Raw genomic sequence first — 13,482 nt, 5'->3', positions numbered from 1 at the left:
CCCTTCCGTGCCTGTCTGGTCTCCCCTGTCTGCTCCTCCTTTCTTCGTCCTGCCTGTTTCTCCTGCTCGTCCCTGTGTTCCTCCTCCGTGCACTCCTGGCCCCTTCGTGTCGCCTGTGGGTGCTTCCTCCGTGTCTCCCTTCTCTGTCTGTCTGTCCGCGTTTCCGGTCTTGTGTGGGGTTTTGTCGTGGGTTTTGCCCCTATACCTGTTTTGTGCTTCTGTCTTGTTCCCTCTTCCTCGTTGATGTCTTGCTTTTTGTTTTTCAGTTCCTGCCCCTCGTCTCGTCCGTCGCCTCCCCTCGGGCGCGCCCGGTGTGCGCGCCTTTGGGGGGGGGTTCTGTCACGTTCAGCTCCGAACGCTCCTCGTGTGTGCCACGCCCCCTCAATACCTCCTGTCGAAACCTGATGTATCTCACCTGTTGCCTGTTACGTTTGCCTAGTCTCATGTATTTAGTCCTAGTCTCAGTCAGTGTACCCTAGATTTGTCATTGTGATGTAATGTCCTGTTCGATGTCCAGCCTCGATTTCCCTGCCTGTTCGTCGAATAAACCCCGTCAATCCCGATCCACGGCTCTGCTTGCCTGCTTGACCGCCAGCTCGCTACCCGGACGCTGACACACTGCATCCCCGGTAGATTAAAATCACCCATAACTACCACATCATTTTTATTGCTCATAATCCTAATATCACTGTATAACAACCTGCTTTCCTTGGCAGCTACATTAGGTGCTCTGTAACAAACACCGACAATTAGGCTATTTGAGTTTTTAGCATCTAATTACCCATATAGCTTCCGTAGTTTTACTTATATCAGTAAGCTCCCTTGCCTGCAAGTTTTCTTTTACATATACTGCAACACCACCTGCCTTCTTACCTATACGGTCTTTACGGAACAATGTGTAACCATCCATATTATATTCTTGTCCATCCTTTTCTCTCAACCACGTTTCCATTATTCCTATAATATCATGAGTCCGATGAGATAAAAGCCTCTAAATCATGAATTTTATTCCTAATACTCCTGCCGTTTAAATACAGACAACAAACAACAAACAACATATCATTCTTGATATTATATAATAATAATTATTATTTGCATTCTTAAATTAAACTTCCTTGATGATCTGGGATTCTGAACCACATTTCTGTCTCCAGGTCATTTCTGTGACACACTACTTTTTTCTAATTTATCCATTTTGGATATTGATTTTATTTGCCACCAGTCTTCGCCCTTATTGTTTTGCTTTCAGGCCCACTATTCTCACCTTGACCAACCATTTGAAGTCTCCCCAACTCAGTAATTTTTCCATTCTCTGTTACAGTTAAGACAACTGGTTAGATATTTTATCCTGTCCTACTTCATTTGCAGAGTTCATTTTCTGGTCACATATACACTTCATGGCCTAATTTGCAAGATCATTTCAGTAATGAATTACTGTACACTCATGGTTGGATATTTCAGAGAAATTCCACTTGTAGTAAGTCAGTGATCACCTTTGCCATCCACTACAACCTTTGAAGTGAGAGAAATCCATTCGTGTGGTTTACAGTAATTTTCCAAAAAACTTATTGAATTACTGTACACTCATGGTTAGATATTTCTGAAAAATTCCACCTGTAATAAGTCAGGGAACACCTCTGACAACCACTACAACCTCTGAAGTGGGAGAAATTGGTTTAGTATGAATGTGAAATTATTGAAATTTCACAGATGTTTGTATTAAAAAATCTTAGCAGAAAAGCTCCAGCAGCAATGCTTGGTTCTCCAGAATGCACTTTAGACTTTGTAGACGGTCCCTAGCAAAAAGCTGCGCTTCCAACGCTGGCTTATTAGTTTCGCAGAAAATGCCTCGTCACTACAATAATTAATGAACATATCACTCACTATACAATGTTGTAGTACAATCTGCATTTTCTCCTGAAACAGAGAGTGTGACTTTTGTGATTTTTGGTGGTGTTGTTTCAAAGATATAGGGGAGGCAAATCCGAATATCAAACGAATATCGAATATAAAACCAAATTTACCACGCTTCAACAGCGTCGAGATAAAGTCAGTTTTCATTCTATGACACCTGTAATGATTTAGATCAAACGTAGTTGCGACATGGTTGTCAATCCATGGGGTCCGCTTTCATGAAATGCTTAGTTCATAAAAATGTTGTTGCCTACTGAGACGCTTTTATTTTGAAACCTTCCCATGTGCATTACCGGAAATACCGCTTTCCTAACCCTTGTTTTTGCTCTCTATGCCTTGTTGCAGGAAGGTGGCAAAAGAGAGGTTTTAACGGTAGGGAGGTAAAGCGTATAAAGTTGTAAAATAATAATGTAATTACAACGACGCATAATCGCATGCATTTAGTAAATCGTAAAAACGATTTACTAAATGCATGCGATTATGCGTTGTTGTAGCATTTTAATATATGTCTCACGCAATGCAATTAGAAATCCAAACATACTGGAAGAATAGCGTGAGGTTATAAAAACAAGTTAAGGATTTTTAAAGTACTCCTTATATTTAAAAATATGAATTTTAATTTCATACTGAATTTTCCACAAGCTTCCTGCAGTGTGTTGACTGTTGTGTGACTCGAGAGACCTATTATGGTGTTTCATTCCGTGATGACTTTTGACCTACTTCATATATTTTCATTCCAAGGTGCGGCGGAAGAACATGTGTGTTTATTATTTATTTATCCTCTCAATTTTACAGAGCAGAATTTGTGAGCTGGTTAAATTGATCGTAACCTCTCCTGATGGCAGCCTACGTTGCGAGCTTGCCGCGGGTCGGTCGCAGTTTGCGACCTTCCCCGGGACGTGGCCGTCTCCTTTCTGGTAGCAGCACAGCGTTCAGCGTCCGGGGACGGCCAAGGACATTCGAAGTGCATAGGGAAGCGGCAGAACAGCCAATCTTCTTCAGGTCCTCCATCGGCAGCTTCTTCCAGGAGAGACCGCAGATCAGTAACCCTTTTTATGAAGACGCTTTGCTGCAAAAGTACCTAAAAAGAAACCTGCCATTTGAGGTCTGTCCCGAATCAGTAACCAGGATTTAAAATGTGATTATCATTTCCCAATAACCTACTGTAAATATACACAGCACCAAGGAGATGTGCCAGCACTATTTTGAGTCAGCGTAACAATAAGAGAAAACCTCAAGGAGTTGGCAAACTAAAGTTGAACTGAGATTAATTTTTGTAGGCTGTGGGAATTTATCTGAGCTGAAGGAGCAGGAACAATGATTTCAAACCACTTTACCTTTGTGCACTTCAGGTAAAGGATGCAATCAAAGCTGACTTGGCTAGGTTTGGAGAAAGGCTGGTGAGTGAAGTTGATGCTCTTGGCCGTCAATGTGAAAAGAATCCACCCCATCTTCAGCAGTATGATGCATGGGGCCATCGAGTGGACCGGATTTTCACCTGCCCCGCCTGGAACCGCATGAAGGAGATCTCTGCCCAGGAGGGCCTTATAGCTGCAGGATATGAGAGGGTACATGGAGAGTGGAGGTATTATCATGGATCAACCAAATCAATCCGATTAATGTAGTAAAACCAACTTCATAATAAAGTTCTGCTTTCATGTAGCTTGTAATTCTGTTAATACTTTGTATTTTGTTATAAAATGATTATGTGGTGTATTTTACAGTCGTGTTTATCAAATGTCCAAAATATACCTATACTCTCCTTCGGCGGGACTGTATACCTGTCCACTGGCGATGACGGATGGTGCAGCCAAAGTGATTGAGGTGACCGTCTGTAACGGTGCTTGTCCATTGACTTTTCTGGTGTTATGACTTCTATGTCACTGGGTCTTACTGTATATTTTGTTCTGTAGTCCCTAGGGATGACTGAAATCACAGAGAATGCATTTCAGCGTTTGACCTCTCGTGACCCTCAGCAGTTCTGGACGTCCGGCCAGTGGATGACGGAGCGGAAGGGTGGCTCGGATGTGGGTACGATCATCCAGCAATCTGTTTTTTTTCCAGTGCTGTTAAATACGAATTGGGTGTCATGTTAGTTTTCAGTGCTGAAATTCTGATGGGACAAACACAAGTTTTAAACTGTGTTTGGTGGAACTAATTGCAGATTTGCTATAGCTGCAGTACTTATGTTTCCTTCCTTAGGTAGCGGGACAGAGACTATTGCTCATAAACAAGCAGATGGGACCTACAAGCTTTATGGGTACAAATGGTTCACCTCAGCGACTGATGCCAACATGACACTCACTCTCGCAAGAGTGGCGGACCCAGAGGGACACACACTACAGGTCAGTGTGCATCACATGTCATTCATCGCCACATAACACTCATATGGCAACAGTATGCATAGTTTTTAAGCAACTGGTTCATGCTGTTTGAATACATAAGGTTGCAAACTGCATGCATTTTTCTAGTTTTTTTTTATAAAATCTCTAATTCTATACTCCACAAAACTCAAACATAACTTTTTATATAGAGCTAAAATGCGAGATATTACTTAGCGATGCTTTCTTCTAAAAAGCACCAATAATCGTAATAATAATATATTTTAAAATTCTAAATTAACTGAGTATCAGGAGCAATTAAATATTTGCAGTTTAAGTTTTGCAGTTCCAGAAATGAGCAAAATCCAAATTACATAGTTCTGTCATAGCTAGAGTCATGTGATTGTACCATAAAGTAAGGCCTAGGAACATATAGTATTGTTATAAATATAGTAAAATTCATAAAAATATCAAGTTATATATTTTATTGTGTAAAGCATATCATATTAAGATATGTCACCCTGTTGCTATTAAAACTAATGTTATTTGCAGTGTTTTGAAGTAACAAAATACATGTGATGGTGTCACAAAATATGAGTAATTGTATTCCATTGCAGTTAACATATAGACTGACAAAGTCAATATACAGTTACCTTTCAAAAATATGTAGATCACTCAAGAGATTAGTTTGTTTCACTTGGTACATTTTTTAACACTAAATTTGTGATATTCAGTATGTATCACATAGTTTATTTAGGGATGTCATCCATGCCCCTAGTGTTGGGAAAAAAAGCACTAACTTACCAAAGAGATTAAATAACGGAAGTGACCAATCCTGCACAACATAATGCTGTTAATTTGTGGAAATTCCATTAATATTTCACATTCAAACAAATAGGAACATTACAATGCTATGTGAGTTCCATATACACACATACACACACACAGACACTATATTGGCAAAAGTATTGGGACAACCCTCCAAATCAGGTGTGTCAATTGCTACCATAGCCATAGGTTTATAAAATCAAGCACCTAGGCATGCAGACTACTTCTACAAACATTTTTGAAAGAATGGGTCACTCTCAGGAACTCAGGGAATTCAGTTGTTCTACCGTGATAGGATGCCACCTGTGCAATAAGTCCATTTGTGAAATTTCCTTGCTACTAAATATTCCACGGTCAACTGTTAGTGGTATTATAACATAGTGGAAGTATTTGGGAACAACAGCAACTCAGTGGTAGACCACGTAAAATCACAGAGCGGGGACAACACATGCTGAGGCGCACAGTGTGCAGAAGTTGCCAACTGTATGCAGAGTCATTAGCTACAGACCTCCAAACTTTAAACTACTATTGAAGTAGCCATTTGGCTGAACAGTATCCAGATCTATTATACTTGGATCATGTTCCCCCTTAGTCTCCTTTGCTTGAGGCTGAACAGATTCTGGTCCTCTAACCTGGGAGACCAGGAATCATTCTTGTAGCCCTACTTTGAACCCTTTCCAAGGTAGAAATGTACTTTTTAAGGTATGGTGACCAAACCTGCACACAATATTCTAGGTGGGGTCTTACCAAGGAATTGTATAATCTTAGCATCACCTCCCTTGACTTAAACTCCACACACCTAGAGATGTAACCCAACATCCTAATTGGCCTTTTAATTACTTCCTCACACTAGTAAGAGTGGGACATGGGACCCGATATAGCCTCTGTGCTGCTAGCAGTGGTGTAAAGCACACCGCCACTGGACTCTGTCTCGCACACTTCTCTGTCTGGCAATCCGATGGACAAGTCTGGGTTTGGTGGTTGCTAAGAGAACGGTACTTGCCTGACTGCATTGTGCCAAGTGTAAAGTTTGTTGGAGGGGTGATTATGGTGTGGGGTTGTTTTTCAGGGGTTGTGCTTGGCCCCTTAGTTCCAGTGAAAGGACCTCTTAATGCTGCAGCATGTGAAGCCATTTTGGACAATTTCATGCTCCCAACTTTGTGGGAACAGTTTGGCGATGGCCCCTTCCTGTTCCAACATGACTGCGCACCAGTGCACAAAGCAAGGTCAATAAGGACATGGATAAGCGAGTTTGATGTGGAGGAACTTGACTGGCCTGCAGAGAGCCCTGACCTAAGCCCGATAGAACACCTTTGCGATGAATTAGAGGGGATACTGCAAGCCAGGCCTTCTCCTCCAACCTCATAAATGCTCTCCTGGCAGAATGGTCACAAATTTCCATAAACATACTCCTAAACCTTGTGGACAGCCTTCCCAGAAGAGTTGAAGCTGTTATAGCTGCAAAGGGTGGGCCAACTCCATATTAAAGGCTATATATTAAGAATGGGATGTCATTAAAGTTCATGTGTGTGTAAAGGCAGGTGACTCAATACTTTCAGCAATATAGTGTATTTACCATCTTAAAATATTAATGTAAAAAGAGCTGTTGTATTGGAATCTATCGGTATTGGTAGTTGTGTATGGGAATCGGATTTGGAACTCAGGAAATGTGGATTGGCCCATCCCTAATTTAAATGATTGATGCCCTTCAAATTATTGTGCAGTTACATGTTAACTGTTTTTCAGTTTTCAGTTGAAATAAAGTACAAGCATTTGAATGTAACATAAATTTGAAATTAACCAAGAAATTGAATGAATTTATTTCTCTTCCATATCCATTATATTTATGTTCAAGTTTGGAAAGTAATCCTAAACATTTAGATCACGGTACCTAACTTGTAGTAATCTTACAGAATATGTTCCAAATGACACTTTAGAGCATGTATTCAGTAATCTGTAATGCAGTACATTTTAAAAGTAACTTTCCCAACCCTGGTTATTCTTTATTATTATTACACATGAATAAAAATGGTTATTTGAGGCTATGAAATGCTTCTCTTCCAGGGCAGCAGAGGGCTTTCTCTGTTTTTTGCAACACTGCGGGATGAGAAGGGGGAACTGAAGGGCATTGAGGTGCAGCGGCTGAAAGATAAGTTGGGGACACGACAGGTGCCCACAGCTGAGTTGCTGCTGGATGGCTTCCCAGCTCACAGGGTCAGTAATCCCAGTGTTTGCTGTCTGTCTCTCACACACACTTGCCCGTAATTGCATAATATCAAAAGTTATTCTGAAAACCAAGAGAAGGTAGGATTCAAAATAAATCTTTAATCCATGACGAGTAGACTGTGTTGTAGCATAATATGTCTGGGTTAAATTGCTTGTCCATGTATACTATGTTTCCTCAAATAGTTGCTGGAGCCTTTATTTACCTAAGCTGCAGAAGTAACATGCTTTTATTTGAGGCAGGCTTGTATTAGAGGCAGGACATTATATTTAATTCCCTCTGTTACTGCATTACACTGCTAATACAAATCCTATATATGATTGAATCAAACACCACCATTGCGTCACATTAAACTCTACAAGACGTCCTGGGTACATTTATTGGAAAAGTGTCTTAAAACAAGCTGTATAATGGCAGATTACAATATTGCAAGGCTATCAGAATCATAAGAGCTGGTTAACAGTACCAGTAATTGCCTTATAAATGTATATTCATAAAAGTTAACTTTTCATCATTGGCATGTAAATTATTCATACAATCAACTTAACTTGTGTGTAGTATGACCACATACCAGAGTTTGCCGTAAATACACCCAGGTGTCACAACATAAAAACAAAACATTTCATGAGTTACTACAAACATTTCTGGTTTTACAGCACAGTTTAATATCTAATAACTATCAGATTTAGTTGCAAACAAAATCTGAAATGAAAAACAGGATATTACCTACATATAAACAACATCGCAACTTACCTTCATAAATTAAACATATTAAGCCATTCATTTAAAGCAATAAAACAAATATTGAATGTTAGTTGATGTAAATTGAGTAAATGCAACTTAGATGCACATTTCTATCTTGTTACGACCCTAGTCTAGGGTTAGGGCATAACAGAGGAAGGGAACGGGGAATGGGGAACAAGGGAAACACAAGGTGTGGTGCACAAGGGAACACACGTGGACAAAGGGGATATTTTTATAGTTTTTATATTTTATTCACGCAAGACAGACACAGAACAAATGGTCTAGGTGCAGAAAGACTCAGGAGTGATTATCGCCAAAATAAGAAACAAAAACCCAACTACCAAACACAACCCAATTGTAACTTAACTAAGTGCAAAACCAACTAACAAGTGCTACTCCTCACTCCCTATCCAAAAGCATTCACAAAAAGTTCCAAACCAAAACCGGCAATCACTCCCTATGCACCAAACAATCACACAGAACATACATACAGCAAAGCGTCAAAGTTTGAGGGGCGCGCTAAGACGTAAACCAAAAACAAGCAAAAGATCGATAACCAGAAAATCAAGCAGACCGGGCAAAAGTACAGAAAAGGGGTAAGGCAAAGAATCGTAAACCAAGAAATCAAAATGTCATACACGAGTAATCCAAACCAAAGAAAGCAATCCAACAATAAACCAAGAAAATGAGCTAAGCTCCCGAAGTGTGTTTCTGTCCGGCTGTTATCCTTCGCCGGACGGAAGTGACGATGACGTGCGGGAATCGAAGGCGGGGCCCGGAGGTGGAGGTGGAGCTAGGGCAGGCCGAGTGGGCATGGTTGTGGGCGGAGTTCGGATGTGTAGGCGGAGTAAAAACAGCGGCACGTAACAATCTGAACTCTAGATGTCGCTTTTTTGCTTCCTCTGAAACATTTGTACAACTGCTGTGGACCATTCGTACATGTGCAAACCTATTCAGGGTATGTTTTACAGTTGACCCTTCCACATCACAGGGGTTAGGGGTGCAGGCTCCCCACAATCTGGAAAAACCAAATAAAAATTTTGGTCCCCTTGGTGAGCAAAGCAAGCATGTCAGCAGAGCAAAGAAATGCAAGATACAAAGTTTTCTGGTAGTTATCATGTGAGAGGCTGCCATAAACATGATTTGTGTCCTCCAAACCAGCACTATATACAGTGGTACCTCAGTAGTCAAACTCATTAGAACTCGAATTTCTTAAAAGTTGAACCAACCAGTTCGAAAAAAAATGACCTAGAACGCGATCTGAATCTCAGAAGTCGAACCGTGAACGGCAACCCAAGATAACTTGTATGCATGGGAAATGAGTTACACACCACGTCTCTCAGCGGAAACAAAGGGTAACGCTTCAGTCTCAGCCTCGCATTCGCTGTGATAGCATCGTGCATGTTTACACTAGCTGAATACATGTATTTAGTCAGTAAAAATAGATTTAGACAATGATAGACAGTAACAGTAATTATTATATAATAAAATGCATTTAAAAATTAAGATTTCTTATTAATACATTTAAGTATAATAATATTGTCATGCCGAGCAGGGACGGAATGGAGACAAAGGCGCAGACGTCAGGGTATCGGGGAATATGGGGTTTAATTACAGGTAAGGCAGACAAAACGTAGACGGACAATACAATGACCGGACTGGGGAAACGAACTGAAATGCGGATTAAATACAGAGGACTAATGACAACAACCAGAAACAGCTGATCACACAAGGATTCCACACCAGGTAACGAGGGGGTGTGGCACACGGAAGGGGCGGATGATCGGGACAGGACATGTTTTTAAAAAATTTTTTTACTTTACACGTTATTTAGATACATTTGTTTTCTTACTTAACAAATGACTGTTTTGATAAATGTACAATATGTGCTCTTCTTGTTTTATCCTGTTCATTTTGTGTTTAAATGGGGCTGGGAACCAATTAATTGGTTTTCCATTATTTCTTATGGGGAAAATTCGATCATAACTCGAACTTTTTAGGATTCTAACCCGAGTTCTGAACGGATTAAGTTCGAGTTCTGAGGTACCACTGTATATATATTCTATGCATTTATAAGTTACTAAACTTTTTTGTGTGTCGTTTGCAGCTTTCACAAAACTTTAAAATATTCCCATTTAATTTCCTATGTCGACCTGTTAATATATCGGTACCACAATGGGGAAAGTTGTGATGCAGAAGGGTCGATTGTATTTATTTTGTTACTTTATAAATTTCAAAATCTTTACATAAATGTGTGTGCAGTATTTCTTCTGTAATTCATTCTTGTGAAATCTTTATAAATGAGGCCCCAGCAGTTATCCACCTTTGGTATTTGTTCCCGACCTGTATTTGGGGACTGGCCTTTATTTACACCCCTGGCTATTATCTGCGACACAGCTTTTAATTGAATCCTGGTTTTTATTTGAGAAAATATGGTATTGTTATTACCTTTAGGAATCTGACCATTTAAACACAGTATCCTGCTGTTGCAATGCCATTTCCTTTTCTCTGCTATACAGGCCTTAATGATCTGGACTAAGTAATGTTTTTAAGCTTGATCTCACAGTAGTAAACTCCTATTGTCTCCATCAATGCTTTGACCTCAACCTCTGTACCAGATCTCAGCTGAGGGCAGAGGAGTGGCATCGATAGCCAGCATGCTCACGATCACCCGCATCCATAACACTGTTTCTGCTGTAGCTGCCATGAGGAGGTACTGTTTCACATTCTGCTACATCCTTTAGCTATAACACCCATGATTCACTGGTAGCAACTACACAAGTAATGCATAATTCAAATATTGAAGTATAAACTGCAATTGTTAGTTGTTAATGAGAGGCACAATTGCAGATTTACTATGTTAGCCCTGGAATGACTTCCAGTAAATGTTTGAACTGCACACAGCCCTCCAATGCCCAGTAGGGCGGGGATCCACTGTGAATTCCAGGTGTTTTTCCATTCCCCTCAGGATCATCCAGCTGGGCAGGGAATATGCCAAAAAACGCTTTGTCTTTGGGAAGTTCCTTAAGGAGCACTCCTTGCATGTACAGACCATGGCGAGGATGGAGGTGGCAGCTGTCGTACCTGCTCCTAAACCTGCTACAGGCATTCCCCTTCTGTCATAAGACTTTTGACTTTCCTATAAATTGACTTTGACAGAATGACCACATCACAATATCTGACCCTTCTGTAATTCAACTTTTATTTTAATGATACTCTAAAAGCCAGTCTCATTTACCACAGCTCAGTTTTCAAGTCTTAGTTTTCAATATATACTTTTGGTTTGTTTTTAGGGGAAGTCTGCCTTGCATTCTGGTCACTATCTTTGCCTTGTTTTGAATTTGTAGGTGGAGACCCGCGCTGCCTTTCTGCTGATGATGGAAGTGTGTCGGCTGCTGGGCAGAGAAGAGAACGGCTTAGCTTCACCTCTTGAGCTTCACCTGCTTCGCCTTCTCACACCGGTGGCCAAACTGTACACAGGAAAACAGGTGAGCATGGCAGCAGGTCCCTCCCAGCACTTCATGGGATTCTTTCAACTTATAGCAAAATAATTAGCTTCTTGGGAAAGTATTTGTTACTATTTCTTTTATTATTATTTCACTTTACCTGCATTATGCCAGCATATTTCTTTGCTCCTTAGGCTGTGTCTGTGGTGTCTGAGGGATTGGAGTGTTTTGGGGGCCAGGGATACATGGAGGACACTGGATTACCCACAATGCTACGGGATGCACAAGTATGTTCTGTCATTTGAAAGTTTACATGGGATTTTGGTGAACAACAAAGGAAACAGCTGTTGTTTTGTCTGCTGTGCATAGTGTTATCCTGTCTGTTGTCTCTCCTTTCCCCTGAGGTGCTGACTATCTGGGAGGGAACCACCAATATCCTGTCACTGGATGTACTTCGATGTATGATCAAGAGTCATGGGCAGGTGCTGGAGGCCTTCTTTACTGATGTCAAGGTGAGAGGAAGGAAGTATACTTTGCGTTACAAAAACATGATATTGATTATTTTTTGTGGTCACTTTCTTGACTGTTTATTTGGATGCTGCAATAGTAATATCAGAAAACTATGCATAAGTACTAAATGCTTTATGATGTAGTCCTTTCCATTGCAATTTGGAACATTAACTGAAGTGGTTGACTGTAAGATGTTGACTTTTGTCCTCTATCCATCTTATGTTTTGTTCAGGAAAAGCTAAGGACAGCCAAAGGAAAAAGTGCTTTGCGTCCTGCAGTGACAGCCATAGATGGTGCCCTTATTAGGCTGGGGAGTTTTGTGCAGACCTCTACTCAGAGGCTCCCCAGCTACACTGAACTAGCAGCTCGAGATCTCGCTTTCAGCATAGCACGCATCTATATGGGTAAGTCCTGAAAAATTAACTGCTGAACCGATTTCAGCCACCTAACCTTTCTTGTTTTTACCTGCCTAGGGGCCCTAATGGTGGATCAAGCTGCATGGGAGGGAGCAAGCCAAACAGACATTTACGCTACTCTCAGGTAATCCCCATGTAACTACTTACCTGCTTCATCTAACGATTCATTAATTATTACATATTATATCTTTAAGGCAGGACTAGGCTTCCTGGGTTATGTTTCAGGTCCCACTGTTACCCTGCCCAACATAAGTGTCTGGTGGGTGGATGGATGGATTTTTAAGTATACAGTTAGTGTATAGTAAAATGTTTTGCTTGATATCAGAATTAGATATTTGGAACTGCCCATCGTGGAGATGGACATGACCTGATATATTGAAGACCTTCTTGAGTTAGACTTGAATTGATGCACCTGGTTCGATTACTGTTTTTCATCAGCAGAGCATTATTGATACTGTGTTGCCCCTTTGTGTTAAAGGAAATGGTCACAGCAATCTCTCATTACTACCACAGGTGGTGTGAACAGGACCTCTGCTGCGTGGCCACCAAGGAACAGAACGGCTGCTATGACTCAGAGAGCCCAGCTGCAGACACAGCTTTGGTGTATGAAGGGATGCCAGGACCCTGAACAGCACTTGGCTGAACCTGTGATCACATGAATGTGGGGTCCCTATACTACCAAAGTTCTGTATTCATGAGATATTCATATAGCATTGCACCAAAAATGGAAGAAAAAAAATTGTAAAATTAAATCCAAATGCTTTTTTTGTTTTCCTGTTATAAATGCTGGTGAATTTCTTTGGTAGGTAAAAAAGATGAATATGACGTAAGTCATTGATTTTTTGGTCCCTTATTCCTTATTCCTCTTAACACATAATGACTTCTAATAAAGCTGTTAACAAATGTAGGTGGACAAATGAAGGGTCCTTATACGCCTAAATCAGCCCTGTACGGATATTTTATAGTTAATTAGGGCTGGTATTAAATTGTTTTAATGCTGCTTATTAAAGATGTTAAAGACCGGTATGTGATTATTTTTGAATTTCTAATATTTTAAAAAGATTTTTTCAATATTAATA

The 13,482-nt window shown here is 40.5% G+C and overlaps 1 protein-coding gene across 4 annotated transcripts; it reads left to right on the top strand.

Moving 5' to 3' along the window:
- The first annotated feature begins 2,144 nt into the window (after nt 1-2,144).
- On the top strand, nt 2,145-13,427 carry LOC111847236 (acyl-CoA dehydrogenase family member 11-like). 4 transcript variants are annotated; one of them, XM_023818244.2, is made up of 15 exons: nt 2,145-2,294; nt 2,710-3,019; nt 3,267-3,499; nt 3,639-3,738; nt 3,828-3,945; nt 4,117-4,259; nt 7,128-7,277; nt 10,650-10,744; nt 11,000-11,099; nt 11,379-11,519; nt 11,672-11,764; nt 11,882-11,989; nt 12,220-12,391; nt 12,461-12,527; nt 12,917-13,427. In XM_023818244.2, the coding sequence occupies exons 2-15, from the start codon at nt 2,753-2,755 to the stop codon at nt 13,029-13,031; spliced, it is 1,902 nt and encodes a 633-aa protein (XP_023674012.1). In that variant the 5' UTR covers nt 2,145-2,294; nt 2,710-2,752; the 3' UTR covers nt 13,032-13,427. The 4 variants fall into 4 exon arrangements, with proteins under 4 accessions (XP_023674012.1, XP_023674014.1, XP_023674010.1 ...); XM_023818246.2 differs by having other exon boundaries at nt 2,179-2,286; nt 3,372-3,499; XM_023818242.2 differs by having other exon boundaries at nt 2,179-2,286.
- The last annotated feature ends 55 nt before the right edge of the window (nt 13,428-13,482 follow it).

This window comes from Paramormyrops kingsleyae, chromosome 2, assembly GCF_048594095.1.
Source record: "Paramormyrops kingsleyae isolate MSU_618 chromosome 2, PKINGS_0.4, whole genome shotgun sequence".
Taxonomy (NCBI): Eukaryota; Metazoa; Chordata; class Actinopteri; order Osteoglossiformes; family Mormyridae; genus Paramormyrops; species Paramormyrops kingsleyae.
The sequence above is the reverse complement of the archived record's forward strand: the minus strand, read 5'-3'. Positions and strand labels throughout refer to the sequence as shown.

Coding starts and splice junctions, on each gene's coding strand:
- LOC111847236 (XM_023818244.2), top strand. CDS start 2,753: ATGGCAGCCTACGTTGCGAGCTTGCCGCGGGTCGGTCGCAGTTTGCGA. Junction 4,260..7,127: donor CAGAGGGACACACACTACAG/GTCAGTGTGCAT, acceptor CTTCTCTTCCAG/GGCAGCAGAGGGCTTTCTCT. Junction 11,765..11,881: donor CAATGCTACGGGATGCACAA/GTATGTTCTGTC, acceptor CTTTCCCCTGAG/GTGCTGACTATCTGGGAGGG.